Consider the following 17,555-nt stretch of genomic DNA (forward strand, 5'->3'; position numbering starts at 1 on the left):
CTTCATTACGCTTGAACAAGGCAAAGGCTTGACCAAGACAATGCTCTGTCCGGCCCTCATAAGTAGCAAGAGTGCCAGATATAACCAAAGTCATCCATGTTATCCTGGACGTTCCTTTTCTTGCGTCCATCAATGGCAATTTTAGAAGAAAAAGACGTACATCCGTATCTTGGACCATTTGCCTTGCAAATCAAATGCCCTCCTTTGCCTTATCTCTGGGACATTAAATCCTTCAATTTTTCTCCCTTGTATACGCCCTCGGGTGACCGTGAGGGTCACATGCCGTCAAGCAACGTATCAATCTGACAATGAATCTAACGTTGGGTCAACCTCCAAAGTTAATGGTGAGAGGAATGATTTCTTAAGCGCCCCACATGCACCTTTCAATGACAGCTACGTTCTGGGCGTATGGACCCCAGAGCAAACGTCAGTTTTCTGCAAGACCTGCTGCATGAATGACAGCCAAAAAAAGTCTTCGGTTTGTTTGGTTGCAAAACCGCCACTATTCCAGCTACTGCTGCTGCTACTATTGCTATTCCTACTGATTACTATTGGAATTACTGATTACGGTGGTGAAACATTTCTTTAAAGGTTTCCAAAGTTTGTTATTGAAATTTTTGTTCCCCCTCCCTTTGTAATCAAATACTAGAAAAGTAGAGCAACCTTTTTACGTGGAAAAAGATTTTTGGCTCCAAGTTGACAATAGCTTAGAACCTCGTGAAATCTTTGCAACAGCCTATCGCCCTCTTGTTATGAGGGCTATATATTCGCTGCACGACCGGAGCATCACCTTATAAAAATCCTCTCCTCCTTGGCATCCCTTTAAGCCCGTCTATATATTTTTCCAGCCATCCATGAACGATCAATCAGTTTCAAAGTAGAATCCGAGCCTTGACTTGGTCGCCCGGGCGGCGTGCATCCTCAACCATATTCGATTGAAGAGCTGGGCAGGAGAATTTATTCTAGTGCCCGGGGTCCCCGCAGCCACCCTTCCAATGACACCATTTGAATCTACTATAAATGACGAGCAAACACGCTGCACGTCGGGTGCCACAACTTATCTCTTCTTTGTTGACATCCACCACCACCTCCTCGAACAGTGGCCTCGTCAGTGGGGATTGCTGTAGGAAAAGAGGGAACGGTGGAACCACTCCAATCTCCTTCGATCCTGAAATGATTGTTCCACAGACCCAACATGCATGAGTGAGTGAGTAAGTGAGAGAGAGAGCCTCTCGAGACAATCCATTGTTGATTGGCTTTGAAGATAAGAAGGCTTTTTGGGCAAAGCATCCTTTGCCAACTTCCAATCTCGTCATTTGATTCCTGCAAGCTAGAAGCCATGGAGGGGATCATGGCATGGTACGTAGTTGCTAGCTCCTCCTGTGTTGACCCGCTAAACTAAGTGGCTTCTAATACCGGGCTGATCATCGGAGGCCGGCAAGGGGGTGTTAACTCCATCTTCTCCAAGCTGCTGCATGGGGACGGGCCTTCTACTGTTGCTTGCATTCGTTGCAGGCCTTCGTGTCAGTCATGGCACCACAGATCCCACAGACGGTATTACTCCTCTGTCCCTCTGTATTGTAAACTAAAGATGGAAATAGAAAAGAGGGAGGTTTCTCTTTGTTGGACATGGATTCCACGTCCAAAGAATTGTGGAGTGGTCCACTGAGAGTGCTGTATTGATATTATAGCACTGGAGTGAAGATGCCATACCTCCTATAATATCTTTGTCAGAAAGGCTCTTCTCCAAATTCCAAAAGAAGTCCTTTTGTCTGTAAAAATCACAAAAAAAAAAAAAGAGCATGCAGTCATGTTCCAGATTAATAGAGTTGAATCACCCCCTTGACAACATGCAACAGAAATTTTAGCAACAGGTCTTTAGATATCAATATATAAGAAAAATTTCTATCATCTGCTTGGTTCGAAATTAGGAACTTCTATCAGTAATTTAGCAAGTTATTCAGACACCTTTCTTTCAGTCTGGGATATTTCGAGTAAACTTCGTAGATTTCTTGTTTCAAGAGAGAGTAGCACGTAGGGCTAATGATGAACCAATAAATTACCTACAGCTGCTGCTCTCCGATCTCTAATGGATACATGGCAGAACACACCACCAAGTTGGGGGCAGTCAGATGATCCCTGTGGTACACCATGGGAAGGAGTCAGCTGCAGAAATTCAAGAGTGACCGTCCTGTAAGGTTCTTCTGAACTTATCTTGAGCTTATACCGCTGCAATCCCCTTACTAACCCATCATATTTTCAGGAAACTGTCGACGATGGGTCTCAAAGGTACATTAAGTGGTGACATAGCGCAACTCAGCGAACTCCAATTCCTGTAAGTTTGATACTGCAGCTCTGGTAAAATTTGAATTATCACAATTCTTCATGGATGCAATACCATGTAAGCTGCCATTAAAAAATTGTGAATTTGACTATATTTAACCTCCTGGATCAAATACATAGTGATTTAAATATCAATATAATGGCACACCTGTAATATGCCATTTTTGGATGCAAATTGCCACAATCGACGTCAAAATCATTAGCACTTATCAAAATTCAGCATCATATAAAGGTCTAATGAATAATGTCTATACCTTTGTAAGTAAAGCACAGTTATATAAATCCGAATTTTAACAATGGTATCTGCAGGGACCTGTCCTACAATAATGAGCTTGGCGGGCAACTTACTGAAAATATTGGAAACCTGAAGAAGCTCACCACCTTGTAAGTTCAACAGGCCTGACACCAGGGCCAGCCTACTCCCATTCAAGCTTATTTAGTCATTTTGAAGTTTCCTTGACCCTCACAGTTTTCCTATTTCACAGAATCTTGGCTGGCTGCAGCTTCAGTGGTAAAATCCCAGATGAAATAGGAGATCTAGGAAAGCTCACATTCCTGTAAGATTTATTGTAACAATCTTATTCTGCTCCACATCAGGATTTTTCTAACTAAAAAATTAACAAGTTAAAGGATTTGATTTTTTCTTTTTTTTTTACCCACCCATGTTTTCCTGTCTTTGTATTTTTATTCCAGAGCTCTCAATTCAAATAAGTTCATTGGTACGATACCTGCTTCCCTGGGAACCCTTTCCAATCTCTACTGGCTAGATGTGGCAGACAATCAGTTAACCGGGCCGATCCCCATTTCCAATAATGGAGCCCCTGGACTGGACCAGCTTTTACACACAGGGCACTTGTAAGTCCTTTGTATGCTTCATCATTTTGCTAACGATGGTGTATATTAACAATCTATAGACAATACTATATTACTTGTGTGTAATGAAGATCTGTCTCTAATTGTGTGCTAAACAGTCATTTTAACAAGAATCAGCTATCAGGTCCCATCCCTGAACAGCTCTTTAGCTCAAATATGACGCTGATACACATGTAAGCTGCTATCTGCCTGTTGCCAGTTTCCTTCTCTTAGCTCTATATATACTTTCAGAATTCCTGATGGTTATCTTTGGGCAGACTTTTTAATGGAAATCAACTTACTGGGGAGATTCCAGCTTCCATAGGACTAGTAAAATCTCTGGAGGTTCTGTAAGTGTCTTCCAACCCCATATGTCTCCAGTTCTACTATCACATCAACAGGCAATCGCTTTCCCTACTTCCTTCTATTGTATAGGGTGGATCGATCATAATTTGCCCTTTTGTGACAGGAGACTTGACAGAAATTTTCTGAAGGGCTCAGTTCCGTCAAATATTAACAGCCTGACAAATATCAATGAACTGTAAGATATCTATTAACCAATCAAAATTTAACAAAAAGAAAATCAGATATAGTTGCTACAGTTAAGATATTACTGTTTTTCCCTATTGGCATCTTTCAGTAATTTAGCAAACAACCAGTTAAGTGGACCAATGCCAAATCTAACTGGGATGAACTCCCTCAATTATGTGTAAGAACTCAACTATGTTATCCTAGTGCTTTCTTGCCCTGCCCCTTCATTTTCACAATTAACGAGTAATTGGCAATACCCTCAAATGATCCACAGGGATTTAAGCAACAACACATTTGATTCTTCAGAAAGCCCAGCTTGGTTCTCACAATTAGAATCTCTCACTGCTCTGTAAGTTCTCTGACTGCTCATGATAATTGTAAACCAAGTAATTTTGATAAATAGCTGACAGTCTCAGCCAACTTGCTGGTGGTCACCCAGATTGATACAATCCGGAAGGCTTTATGGGCAAGTGCCAGAAAAGCTGTTCAGCTTTCCTCAACTACAGCTAGTGTAAGTGTGCCATGACAAATGATTGGCTTGAAAGTTGAAGAAATCCAATGAAAAAGCATGACAAATACTGATTTATTACTAACTATTTTATTGTTGCAAACCTTTGACAGAATACTTGATGACAACAAATTCAATGGTAACCTTCCCATGGGCAACAGCATCAGCCAGAAATTACAGATTGTGAGCTTCAAAAATAACGCCCTTGACTCAGTCACTCTGCAGCCCAGATATAACATGACTTTAATGTGAGAGTTCCAACAAACCAGCCTATTATCACTGAGCAATGAAGTGCATTTTTGTTCTGCCCATCACAATCTTTTTGTTAATATCTTCATTCCCTGCTAATTGCAGACTTGTTGGAAACCCTGTGTGCAATAATCAGCTCTCAGATACTACCTATTGCAGCCTTCAGCAAAAGCAATCATTACCTTACTCCACCAGTCTCGCCAATTGTGGTCCGAAGCAGTGTCCCCCAGATCAGAGTCTCAGCCCTTCAAAATGCAACTGTGCTTATCCATACGAGGGAGTGATGTTTTTCGTAGGACCTAGAATCCGAGATGTGACAGACAGCACATTGTTCCAAGAGATGGAGAGGACCATGTCGATAAAACTTGGCCTAGAACCTGGCTCAGTGTTTCTTGAAAACCCATTCTTCAGTGGTGATTCTAATCTGCAGTTGCAAGTAAAACTCTTCCCGTCCGATGGAATGTACTTCAACCGGTCTGAGATTCTGAGAATTGGGTTTGATCTGAGCAACCAAATTTACAGACCTCCAAAAAATTTTGGACCATACTATTTCATTGCATCATCATACCCTTTCCCAGGTGTCTACTCGATTCCTTACTTAGCAAAATAAACCAAACGAACTTCTTATACTGAACAAAACTTATGCTCCAGATGCGGAAGGAAGATCCTCAAAGAGCCCTGGTTTGATCACTGGAATATCAGTTGGCTGTGCTCTCCTTGTTCTTGGACTTGTAGGAGCAGGAGTCTATGCCTTGAGACAGAAGAAACGGGCACGAAGAGCAATGGAACTAAGTAAACCTTTTGGTAATGTGCCTCATGAAACATGTCATTTAAAATAGTTTTCTTCAGCAAGTGAAGCATTTATCCATTAGAGAAGGCAGCATGCTTCGAATTGCAACCTCACACATATTCACACAATTGCTAGATACCTTTTTCATCTGCTAACGTACCTTATTTTATTCGGTCCTAAATTAAAGCTCCATGGAAACACCAAAAGTTTTCTGACTATATTCCTTACATTTCAGCATCATGGACTCGCAGTGGTGAAGATAGTGGTGGTGCACCACAATTGAAAGGAGCAAGATGGTTTTCACTTGATGAACTAAAGAAAAGCACCGAAAATTTTTCAGAAACTAATCAAATTGGATCAGGCGGATATGGAAAGGTAATATCTTGATAACTCATATGTCAAAAATAATTCATTCAGAAAATCCAATATATTGGGAATGTATGTCGAATATTCAGTATATTCTATTTCCTCATCAGGTCTATAGAGGATTGCTTTCCAGTGGGCAACTAGTTGCAATCAAGAGGGCACAAGAAGGATCTAAGCAAGGCGCACTTGAGTTCAAGACTGAAGTTGAGTTGCTATCTAGGGTTCATCACAAGAATCTAGTAACACTTGTAGGTTTCTGCTTCGAGCAAGAGGAGCAGATGCTGGTATATGAGTTCATGCCTAATGGAACGCTACGTGAAAGCTTGTCTGGTATGTTCTCCAAAAATATCTCAAAAAAATTCCTCACAATTAATTCGTCATAGTTGTTTATATCCTTTGTTGCTGCAATAAAAGGGAAGAGTGGAATAAAACTGGACTGGAAGAGGAGACTCCGCATTGCACTAGGCTCGGCAAGAGGATTAGCTTATCTTCATGAACTTGCTGATCCTCCAATAATTCACAGAGATGTTAAGCCAAGTAATATCCTATTGGATGAGAACTTTACTGCAAAGGTTGCAGATTTTGGCCTCTCAAAATTGGTATCAGACAGTGAAAAAGGACATGTTACTACACAAGTAAAAGGAACATTGGTGAGCGACGTTCTATGTTTATTGTTTTCTTTTTTTAACCAGCATCTTGCTATGGCGCATGCCTCTGTTTATCTTTCTGTCATACATTGAAAAAGAACCATTTGTAGCAAATATCACAAGGTGTGCTAAGGGATTGAAATGATAATTACATTAGAACTTGATTGAAATTGGTATCAGACCAAAAGATAGTATTCTTATCATTTTTATTCCATCTTTACAGGGCTATCTAGATCCGGAGTATTACATGACACAACAGGTGACAGAGAAGAGTGATGTTTATAGCTTTGGGGTGGTGATGCTAGAGCTGGTAACAGCTAGGCAACCACTAAAGAAGGGCAAGTATATTGTTCGTGAGGTCGAGATGGCAATAAATAAAAATGATGAAGAGTACTATGGTCTCAAGGAGATAATGGATCCCATAATTCAGAATACAACATATCTCATAGCCTTCAGACAATTCATAGAATTGGCCATGTCCTGTGTCAAAGAATCAGCTGCAGACCGCCCAACAATGAGCAATGTTGCAAAGGAAATTGAGATGATGTTGCACAATGATGGTCAGGACACAAACTCAACTTCAACATCTTTATCTGCCACAGACATTGGAAAAACAAAGGGTGATCCTCGTCATCCTTACGACGGTTCATTTCTTCGAAACGATGTTAGAAGCAGTGCTTTCGAATACAGTGGCGGATACTCTCCGTCAGCAAATCCTGAACCCAAGTAGCAGATATTCTTTTCCTTTTACATGATCTTCCTTTGCTGTAGATCTCCAGTATTATTTATCAGGGTCCTAAACATGTATACGTCGACCACTAAATGTTACTGCAGTTTGGTATAATTATGCTTGATTCAATAAGATAGTACTTGGTTACTTACTGAGCAGCATAGCTCATATCTTTTTATCTATTTTTTCCTATAGATGACTACAACTAGTAGGAGCAAGGAGCTTGATGTTATTCAGGATTGGGGTAATTGAAAATGATATGTAATATTCAAATTTTAGAAGCTCTGTACTGCTCCAATTTCATAAAAAATGTTATGACATTTGTAAATAGAACTGTTTATTTTTGTTATGAAATTTTAAGTGGCTTCGTGTTATTGTGTGCATAAGATTGCAATAGCACGGCCGTATCATGATCCGGATTCGGGGCATGACATGGCACACAATTCCTCAAGATTAAAACACTGTAAAGACTAGAATAACTAATGAAATTAATTACGAATTTATATCCTCATAGAAATTGTAGTAATTATGACTTCAAGGAACAAATCAAGATGAAAAGCATTACTGACAGAGATCTAAGATCATGTCATGGTGCATGGGAGGGCAAGAGCCTCAAGGACATACATTGGATTTAATTTTAGTAGTAAATTTGTCATATTTTTCTTTTATTTTTGGTTATTTTTAGTTTTCAATAGATTATTGTGAATCAAGGGGTTGTGATTAAGAAATCTCAGAGTTAGTTCATAGTTTGATGGGTCTAGTTATGTACTGGTATTGTTAAGATGGTACTATAATCCTGGGCAGTGCCTCCGCCCACACACACAAAATAAAAAAAAAAAAAAGAAAAAGAACAGGAATTACTGCCTTATGATGGCTATGTTAGGGAGTTTAAGTGTCTTGTTTGGTTTTTCCCCTTTAAATAGGGGAGTTGAGTTAGGTAATGCAGAAGATAAACAAAATTCTGGGCTCTCTTATATATTCTGATGTCATAGAACAAGTATAAGACTTCCACACCCTGGGTATGATTCCTAGCTCTAGGAGCAAGTCTGATATTATCTTTCCTATTTCCTGTATTCGTGTTTTGACTTCTTTGTTTTAGTTTTGTATTTTTTTGTTTAACATCTGAATTATGTCGTCCTTATTTTTCTTTCAAGTACTAATCCTCAAATTCAGTTCTATCAATCTTTACACATCCCTCTATCGACCCTTAACCCCTGATAAATAAATCGATCTTTTAACAGCCCCTCCAAACCCTTTTTTTCCTTCTTTTCAAAACTTAAATCTCAGCCCCTCACTTAAACCCTAAATCTCAAATCCATAGGCTATATTCTATTTACCAATTCCTCTTTCCTACAGAAAACTTGCCTTGTTGGTTCACACCATATGAAAAACCAGATCTGACTTTTGAATGAACAGTAAGGCATTAAATATATTCCTAAGCACCTCCAAACCCTCTTATTTTCTGTCTCATCCCTAGTTTCAAATTTTTAAGATTTGTCACCCAATATAATATCAACTTTTCATTGAAATTCCAGCTTTCATCATTTATTTTTAATCAGAACTCAGGTCTGAATTGAATTTTCCAGCAAAATGCATGTTAACTTCAGTCCTAATCTCCTAATCCCTAATAGGTTTCCTTCTGTAGATGGTCCTACATCAATAACAGCATGACTTGCACAGGATGGAACATACACAACCTTTTGCTTAACTATTATTGCTAATAAATTATGTGTAATGTATCTGAAGAAAGATCAAATTAACTAGTGATTCTCATTCAAGGCCAAGCATTCCTTGAGAACAGTATGAGGGTTAAATAATCAATGTACAAGCACTAGAAGCAGAGAAAGCACAAGCCTAGCAAACAAAAAGGTACCCAGATCTATCTTCAGAAGATCTTTTATATTGCATGAACAGGAGAGGTCCACCATGATGCCATTTATATCCTCAAGAGAGTCCTTATCCTTTATGGAAGACCTAATAACTCACCCTCATCGAGCATGAGCAATTCATGCTAATTTCTAACGTTCAAGCCATTTTGTGAAATCCCTTTTCTTGTCCTTTTTTTTTGGTTTTATTTTGTGGGGAAGGCTGTTGAAGATCATGGAATGAGCTACCATGGTATTGTTCGATCATTAATTCGATTAAGCTAATTCTTGAATTTATCTTACTAAGGATATGAAATGAATCGTAGTTGATTGCAAACTATAAACTCATGCATCAAAAACTTAAATACCAGCATTACTACAAATCACCCCTTCTGACAATGACAGAACCAAATGTTCCACCACTTAAGTTAGGCATATAACATTTTGAACGACATCACCAAAATAATCTAGCATGTATATAAAAGGAGTAGCATGATAGTAGGTCAATTCTGGATTTCACTTCATCGACCCTTGCCAAAAACTATGGCCAAAGAAAGCACAGGACTGGAGTAGCTGACTGTTTTACCCTATCAAATAGTCCACTTGTGCGAAAAATGCAAAGGACTAACAATGAACTAATGTATTTATTAGCTTATAAATGATTTTTTAAATGCCAAAATACGTAATAATGCTTTTTTTGACAAGTAGGAATGGCAGGAATCCTAGCTAAAATTGGGGCGAGAATGGAACTCAAATCCATATGCTTGTACCCATTCCTAAAACTTCGCCAGATACCTCAATGTACACTTTGATCTTTCATTGTCCAAGATAAGGAGTAACAAATTCTTGAACATGAGTTTCAAGTATCAAAGAATTCCAGTCATTTCAAATAGCTTAATTAGCAATTACTTCGAACACGATTAAATTCTACGCATGGTGGTCATAGCATTCGAATATATATAAACTCGAATGAAGCCATGGTAGGACTCATGGGTGACATGTAACCCCACACGTGGCTTCATTACGCTTGACCAAGACAAAGGCTTGACCAAGACAATGCTCTGTCCGGCCCTCATAACTAGCAAGAGTGGTCATCCATGTTATCCCCCTTTTTTTTTGTTTTTTTTGTGTGGTCAAAACGGCATTTCAATTCCAATAAATCAAGTTTGAGCACATCCTGCCAAATCAGAGAAAAGTAAACAAAGCAACAAGTGGAGAACACCCCCTAAACTCGTCCAGATGACGTCCCCAAATGACTTGCCACGTATGAGGCTACCCAGTCTGCAGCTCTGTTCACCTCACCAAATACATGACCAATATGGACAGCGCGCATTTCCTGAACCAATCTGCGGATCTCTCAAATCAACGGATGACTGTCACCATACCTATCCACTCCCCGTATCCAGTCAATCACCGTGGCAGAGTCTCCCTCAATACACAATCTGTTGGTACCCAGCATACATCTCGCATACCGGATGCCCTCCCAAGCAGCCCGTAGCTCCGCCCCAATAACAGACAAACCAGGTGTACTCCGACCTCCAGCTACAATCAGTCTGCCATAATGGTCCCTAACAACAAAGCCTTCTCCCTCAGAGGCTCTATCCATCGCCATACCGCCATCAAAGTTTACCTTAAGATAACCAGGGGGTGGGGGTACCCAGGAAAAAGGAGCATACTTAGGCGCTGCAACAGCAGAAAAGGTACCCCAGATGTCCCTGGCCAACTCCGATGAAGCCGATGGAATCGCAGAAAAGACCTCCGCAGCCTGGGTCACGGCTCTGACCACCACAATCCTCGGGAGTGGCACTCTACCCTCGAACAAGCGTCCGTTCCTATTCAGCCATATGTGATAAGCTAGATAGGCAACCACTACCTCCAGTTCCACTATGCTAGGCCTTCTGGAAGAGTCCCTCAAGAACTGTAATAAATCATCCACTGACTTCCATCTCAGGAGTAACAGCGCAGACAGACAACTCCATATCTGTACCACCCTTGGACAAAGGAGTAAGACATGACATATAAACTCCTCGAGATCCGGGCAGACCTCGAGATCCATGTTATCCTCGACGTATAGACTCCTCGGGATCCAAGTTATCCTTGACGTTCCTTTTCTTGCGTCCATCAATAGCAATTTTAGAAGAAAAAGACGTACATCCGTATCTTGGAGCATTTGCCTTGCAAATCAAATGCCCTCCTCTGCCTTATCTCTGGGACATCAAATCCTTCAATTTTTCTCCCCTGTATACGCCCTCGGGTGACGGTGAGGGCCCCATGCCATCAAGCAACCTATCAATCTGACAATGAATCAAACGTTGGGTCAACCTCCAAAGTTAAGGGTGAGAGGAATGATTTCCTAAGTGCCCCACATGCACCTTTCAATGATAGCTACGTTCTGGGCGTATGGACCCAAAAGCAAACGTCAGTTTTCTACAAGACCTGCTGCATGAATGATCCCTACAGCAACTACGTACCACTATGACAACTATTACCTTTAAGCCCGTCTGTATATTTTTCCAGCCATCCATGAACGATCAATCAGTTTCAAAGTAGAATCCGAGCCTTGACTTGGTCGCCCAGGCGGCGTGCATCCTCAACTATATTCGATTGAAGAGCTGGGCAGGAGAATTTATTCTAGTGCCTGGGGTCCTCGCAGCCACCCTTCCAATGACACCATTTGAAGCTACTCATCGGAGGCCGGCCAGCAAGGGGGTGCTAACTCCATCTTCTCCAAGATGCTGCATGGGGACGGGCCTTCTACTGTTGCTTGTATTCGTTGCAGGTCTTCGTGTCAGTCATGGCACCACAGATCCCACAGACGGTATCACTCCTGCTTCTCTGTCCCTCTGTATTGTAAACTAAGATGGAAATAGAAAAGAGGGAGGTTTCTCTTTGTTGGACATGGATTCCACGTCCAAAGAATTGGGGAGTGGTCCACTGAGAGTGCTGCATTGCTATTATAGCACTGAAGTGAAGATGCCATACCTCCTATAATATCTTTGTCAGAAAGGCCCTTCTCCATATTCCAAAAGAAGTCCCTTTGTCTGTGAAAATCACAAAAAAAAGAGAGAGCATGCAGTCATGTTCCAGATTAATAGAGTTGAATCACCCCCTTGACAACATGCAACAGAAATTTTAGCAACAGGTCTCTAGATATCAATATATAGGAAAAATTTCTATCATCTGCTTGGTTCGAAATTAGGAACTTCTATTAGTAATTTAGCAAGTTAATCAGACACCTTTCTTTCAGTCTGGGATATTTCGAGTAAACTTCGTAGATTTCTTGTTTCAAGAGAGAGTAGCACGTAAGGCTAATGATGAACCAATAAATCACCTACAGCTGCTGCTCTTCGATCTCTAATGGATGCATGGAAGAACACACCACCAAGTTGGGGGCAGTCAGATGATCCCTGTGGTACACCATGGGAAGGCGTCCGCTGCAGAAATTCAAGAGTGACCGTCATGTAAGGTTCTTCTGAACTTGTCATGAGCTTATACTGCTGCAATCCCCTTACTAGCCCATCATATTTTCAGGACTCTGTCGACGATGGGTCTCAAAGGTACATTAAGTGGTGACATAGCGCAACTCAGCGAACTCGAATCCCTGTAAGTTTGATACTGCAGCTCTGGTAAAATTGAATTATCACAATTCCTCATGGATGCAATACCATGTAAGCTGGCATTAAAAAATTGTGAATTTGACTATATTTAACCTCCTGGATCAAATACATAGTGATTTAAATATCAATATAATGGCACACCTGTAATATGCCATTTTTTGATGCAAATTGCCACAACCGACGTCAAAATCATTAGCACTTATCAAAATTCAGCATCCTATAAAGGTCTAATGAATAATGTCTAAACATTTTTAAGTAAAGCACAGTTATATAAATCCGGATTTTAACAATGGTACCTGCAGGGACCTGTCCTACAATAATGAGCTTAGAGGCCAACTTACTGAAAATATTGGAAACCTGAAGAAGCTCACCACCTTGTAAGTTCAACAGGCCTGTCACCAGGACCAGCCTACTCCCATTCAAGCTTATCTAGTTATTTTGAAATTTTCTTGACCCTCACAGCTTTCCTATTTCACAGAAGCTTGGCTGGCTGCAGCTTCAGTGGTAAAATCCCAGATGAAATAGGAGATCTAGAAAAGCTCTCATTCCTGTAAGATTTATTGTAACATTCTTATTCTGCTCCACATCAGTATTTTTCTAACTGAAAAATTAACAGGTTAAAAGATTTGATTTTTTCTTCTTCTTTTTTTACCCATCTATGTTTTCCTGTCTTTGTATTTTTATTCCAGAGCTCTCAATTCAAATAAGTTCACTGGTACGATACCTGCTTCCCTGGGAACCCTTTCCAAGCTCTACTGGTTAGATGTGGCAGACAATCAGTTGACCGGGCCAATCCCCATTTCCAATAATGGAGCCCCTGGACTGGACCAGCTTTTAAACACAAAGCACTTGTAAGTCCTTTGCATTTTTCATCATTCTGCTAACGATGGTGTATATTAACAATCTATAGACAATACCATATTACTTGTGTGTAATGAAGATCTGTCTCTAATTGTGTGCTAAACAGTCATTTTAACAAGAATCAGCTATTAGGTCCCATCCCTGAACAGCTCTTCAGCTCAAATATGACGCTGATACACATGTAAGCTGCTATCTGCCTGTTGCCAGTTTCCTTCTCTTAGCTCTATATATACTTTCAGAATTCCTGATGGTTATCTTTGGGCAGACTTTTTCATGGAAATCAACTTACTGGGGAGATTCCAGCTTCCATAGGACTAGTAAAATCTCTGCAAGTTCTGTAAGTGTCTTCCAACCCCATATGTCTCCAGTTCTACTATCACATCAACAGGCAATCGCTTTCCCTAATTCCTTCTATTATATAGGGTGGAACGATCATAATTTGCCTTTTTGTAACAGGAGACTTGACAGAAATTTTCTGAAGGGCTCGGTTCCGTCAAATATTAACAGCCTAACAAATATCAATGAACTGTAAGATGTCTATTAACCAATCAAAATTTAACAAAAAGAAAATCAGATATAGTTGCTAAAGTTAAAAGCTTACTGTTTTTCCCTATTGGCATCTTTTAGTAATTTAGCAAACAACCAGTTAAGTGGACCAATGCCAAATCTAACTGGGATGAACTCCCTCAATCATGTGTAAGAACTCAACTATGTTATACTCGTGCTTTCTTGCTCTGCCCCTTCATTTTCACAATTAACGAGTAATTGGCAATACCCTCAAATGATCCACAGGGATTTAAGCAACAACAAATTTGATTCTTCAGAAAGCCCAGCTTGGTTCTCACAAATAGAATCTCTCACTGCTCTGTAAGTTCTCTGACTGCTCATGATAATTGTAAACCAAGAAATTTTGATAAATAGCTGACAGTCTTAGCCAACTTGCTGGTGGTCCCCGAGAGTGATACAATCCGGAAGGCTTTATGGGCAAGTGCCAGAAAAGCTGTTCAGCTTTCCTCAAATACAGGAAGTGTAAGTGTGCCATGACAAATGATTGGCTAGAAAGTTGAAGAAATCCAATGAAAAAGCATGACAAATACTGATTTATTACAAACTATTTGATTGTTGTAAACCTTTGACAGAATACTTGATGACAACAAATTCAATGGTACCCTTGCCATGGGCAACAGCATCAGCCAGCAATTACAGATTGTGAGCTTCAAAAATAACGCCCTTGACTCAGTCACTCTGCAGCCCAGATATAACATGACTTTAATGTGAGAGTTCCAACAAACCAGCCTATTATCACTGAGCAATGAAGTGCACTTTTGTTCTGCCCGTCACTATCTTTTTGTTAATACCTTCATTCCCTGCTAATTGCAGACTTGCTGGAAACCCTGTGTGCAATAATCAGCCCTCAGATACTACCTATTGCAGCCTTCAGCAAAAGCAATCATTACCTTACTCCACCAGTCTCGCCAATTGTGGTCCGAAGCAATGTCCCCCAGATCAGAGTCTCAGCCCTTCAAAATGCAACTGTGCTTATCCATACGAGGGAGTGATGTTTTTCGTAGGACCTAGAATCCGAGATGTGACAGACAGCACATTGTTCCAAGAGATGGAGAGGACCATGTCGATAAAACTTGGCCTAGAACCTGGCTCAGTGTTTCTTGAAAACCCATTCTTCAGTGGTGATTCTTATCTGCAGTTGCAAGTAAAACTCTTCCCGTCCGATGGAAGGTACTTCAACCGGTCTGAGATTCTGAGAATTGGGTTTGATCTGAGCAACCAAATCTACAGACCTCCAGAAAGTTTTGGACCATACAATTTCATTGCATCACCATACCCTTTCCCAGGTGTCTACTCGATTCCTTACTTGGCCAAATAAACCAAATGAACTTCTTATACTGAACAAAACTTATGCTCCAGATGTGGAAGGAAGACCCTCAATGAGCCCTGGTTTGATCACTGGAATATCAGTTGGCTGTGCTCTCCTTGTTCTTGGACTTGTAGGAGCAGGAGTCTATGCCTTGAGACAGAAGAAACGGGCACAAAGAGCAATGGAACTAAGTAAACCTTTTGGTAATGTGCCTCATGAAACATGTCATTTAAAATAGTTTTCTTCAGCAAGTGAAGCATTTATCCATTAGAGAAGGCAGCATGCGTCGAATTGCAACCTCACACAGATCGGCCAGCAGGCTTATTATCTTAGACTAAAAATCACAGACCCACCAATATTCACACAATTGCTAGATACCTTTTTCATCTGCTAATGTACCTTATTTTATACGGTCCTAAATTAAAGCTCCATGGAAACACCAAAAGTTTTCTGACTATATTCCTTACATTTCAGCATCATGGACTCGCAGTGGTGAAGATAGTGGTGGTGCACCACAATTGAAAGGAGCAAGATGGTTTTCATTTGATGAACTAAAGAAAAGCACCGACAATTTTTCAGAAACTAATCAAATTGGATCAGGCGGATATGGAAAGGTAACATCTTGATAACTCATATGTCAAAAATAATTCATTCAGAAAATCCAATATATTGGGAATGTATGTCGAATATTCAGTATATTCTATTTCCTCATCAGGTCTCTAGAGGATTGCTTTCCAGCGGGCAACTAGTTGCAATCAAGAGGGCACAAGAGGGATCTAAGCAAGGCGCACTTGAGTTCAAGACTGAAGTTGAGTTGCTATCTAGGGTTCATCACAAGAATCTAGTAACACTTGTAGGTTTCTGCTTTGAGCAAGAGGAGCAGATGCTGGTATATGAGTTCATGCCTAATGGAACGCTACGTGAAAGCTTGTCTGGTATGTTCCCCAAAAATATCTCAAAAAAATTCCTCACAATTAGTTCTTTATAGTTGTTTATATCCTTTGTTGCTGCAATAAAAGGGAAGAGTGGAATAAAACTGGACTGGAAGAGTAGACTCCGCATTGCACTAGGCTCAGCAAGAGGATTAGCTTATCTTCATGAACTTGCTGATCCTCCAATAATTCACAGAGATGTTAAGTCAAGTAATATCCTATTGGATGAGAACTTTACTGCAAAGGTTGGAGATTTTGGCCTCTCAAAATTGGTATCAGACAGTGAAAAAGGATATGTTAGTACACAAGTAAAAGGAACATTGGTGAGCGACGTTCTATGTTTATTGTCTTCCTTTTTTAACCAGCATCTTGCTATGTCGGATGCCTCTGTTTATCTTTCTGTCATACATTGAAAAAGAACCATTTGTAGCAAATATCACAAGGTGTGCTAAGGGATTGAAATGATAATTACATTAGAACTTGATTGAATTTATGCATCTAAGAATTTGACATAATCAGACCAAAAGATAGTATTCTTATCCTTTCTATTCCATCTTTACAGGGTTATCTAGATCCGGAGTATTACATGACACAACAGCTGACAGAGAAGAGTGATGTTTATAGCTTTGGGGTGGTGATGCTAGAGGTGGTAACAGCCAGGCAACCACTAAAGAAGGGCAAGTATATTGTTCGTGAGGTCGAGATGGCAATAAATAAAAATGATGAAGAGTACTATGGTCTCAAGGAGATAATGGATCCCATAATTCATAATACAACATATCTCATAGCCTTCAGACAATTCATAGAATTGGCCATGTCCTGTGTCAAACAATCAGCTGCAGACCGCCCAACAATGAGCAATGTTGTAAAGGAAATTGAGATGATGTTGCACAATGATGGTCAGGACACAAACTCAACTTCAGCATCTCCATCTGCCACAGACATTGAAAAAACAAAGGGTGATCTTGAAACACAGCTGCTGATACGCCTCTGATACATAGGTTTTTATGATTATTTTGATTGAAGCTCAACTGATATACTGAACTTAACCTGCTGAGATAAAACTTCACTAAAGCTTCACTAATTTCACTGATATGCTGACTAATACGCCCTTGATACGCTAACTCACATGCTGATGAGGATGATGTGAAGAGATGGAGCTGAGCTGGAGCTGAGGAGGAAGCTTAACTACTAACTAACTTCAGTTAATCAGTTCAACTGATAACTGAATTCAATTGGATTAGTTGAATCCAACTGGTTAAGTTAGTTTCAGACTTACTTATAAATTGATATATTCATGATGTAATCAGGAAACTTCCGGTAAGCGTCGGCGGGATTTTTACCGATGCTTATTAGCTATGAAAAATGCCGGTAAAAGTTACTATTCC

General features: G+C 40.2%; 2 protein-coding genes across 5 annotated transcripts; both read left to right on the forward strand.

The window, feature by feature from the left end:
- The first annotated feature begins 972 nt into the window (after positions 1-972).
- LOC120112896 (leucine-rich repeat receptor protein kinase HPCA1-like) lies at positions 973-7,167 on the forward strand. Of its 3 annotated transcripts, none has more exons than XM_039132952.2 (19): positions 973-1,554; positions 2,070-2,193; positions 2,264-2,335; positions 2,653-2,727; positions 2,829-2,900; positions 3,037-3,198; positions 3,315-3,389; positions 3,474-3,545; positions 3,665-3,736; positions 3,836-3,904; positions 4,001-4,075; positions 4,166-4,237; positions 4,348-4,482; positions 4,589-5,061; positions 5,135-5,287; positions 5,509-5,648; positions 5,750-5,969; positions 6,054-6,289; positions 6,510-7,167. In XM_039132952.2, the coding sequence occupies exons 1-19, from the start codon at positions 1,476-1,478 to the stop codon at positions 7,014-7,016; spliced, it is 2,883 nt and encodes a 960-aa protein (XP_038988880.1). In that variant the 5' UTR covers positions 973-1,475; the 3' UTR covers positions 7,017-7,167. The 3 variants fall into 3 exon arrangements, with proteins under 3 accessions (XP_038988880.1, XP_088569321.1, XP_088569320.1); XM_088713195.1 differs by having other exon boundaries at positions 1,018-1,554; positions 1,980-2,193; positions 3,288-3,389; XM_088713194.1 differs by having other exon boundaries at positions 1,018-1,554; positions 3,288-3,389.
- A 3,825-nt stretch (positions 7,168-10,992) lies between these two features.
- Positions 10,993-17,260, forward strand: LOC103709719 (leucine-rich repeat receptor protein kinase HPCA1-like). Of its 2 annotated transcripts, XM_039132950.3 has the most exons (19): positions 10,993-11,699; positions 12,219-12,342; positions 12,413-12,484; positions 12,801-12,875; positions 12,977-13,048; positions 13,188-13,349; positions 13,466-13,540; positions 13,625-13,696; positions 13,816-13,887; positions 13,987-14,055; positions 14,152-14,226; positions 14,317-14,388; positions 14,499-14,633; positions 14,740-15,212; positions 15,286-15,438; positions 15,710-15,849; positions 15,951-16,170; positions 16,255-16,490; positions 16,730-17,260. In XM_039132950.3, exons 1-19 carry the CDS (start codon positions 11,546-11,548, stop codon positions 17,159-17,161), a joined length of 2,883 nt encoding a protein of 960 aa, XP_038988878.1. In that variant the 5' UTR covers positions 10,993-11,545; the 3' UTR covers positions 17,162-17,260. The 2 variants fall into 2 exon arrangements, with proteins under 2 accessions (XP_038988878.1, XP_038988879.1); XM_039132951.3 differs by lacking the exon at positions 16,255-16,490 and having other exon boundaries at positions 16,730-16,919.
- Positions 17,261-17,555: the final 295 nt, after the last annotated feature.

The sequence above is a fragment of the Phoenix dactylifera genome, chromosome 17, assembly GCF_051530095.1.
Source record: "Phoenix dactylifera cultivar Ajwa chromosome 17, Ajwa_hap1_PhDact_Kaust_v1.1, whole genome shotgun sequence".
In the NCBI taxonomy this organism is placed as follows: Eukaryota; Viridiplantae; Streptophyta; class Magnoliopsida; order Arecales; family Arecaceae; genus Phoenix; species Phoenix dactylifera.

Coding starts and splice junctions, on each gene's coding strand:
- LOC120112896 (XM_088713194.1), top strand. CDS start 1,476: ATGGGGACGGGCCTTCTACTGTTGCTTGCATTCGTTGCAGGCCTTCGT. Junction 2,194..2,263: donor AATTCAAGAGTGACCGTCCT/GTAAGGTTCTTC, acceptor TCATATTTTCAG/GAAACTGTCGACGATGGGTC. Junction 2,728..2,828: donor CTGAAGAAGCTCACCACCTT/GTAAGTTCAACA, acceptor CCTATTTCACAG/AATCTTGGCTGGCTGCAGCT.
- LOC103709719 (XM_039132950.3), top strand. CDS start 11,546: ATGACACCATTTGAAGCTACTCATCGGAGGCCGGCCAGCAAGGGGGTG. Junction 13,049..13,187: donor CTAGAAAAGCTCTCATTCCT/GTAAGATTTATT, acceptor TTTTTATTCCAG/AGCTCTCAATTCAAATAAGT. Junction 13,888..13,986: donor CTAACAAATATCAATGAACT/GTAAGATGTCTA, acceptor GGCATCTTTTAG/TAATTTAGCAAACAACCAGT.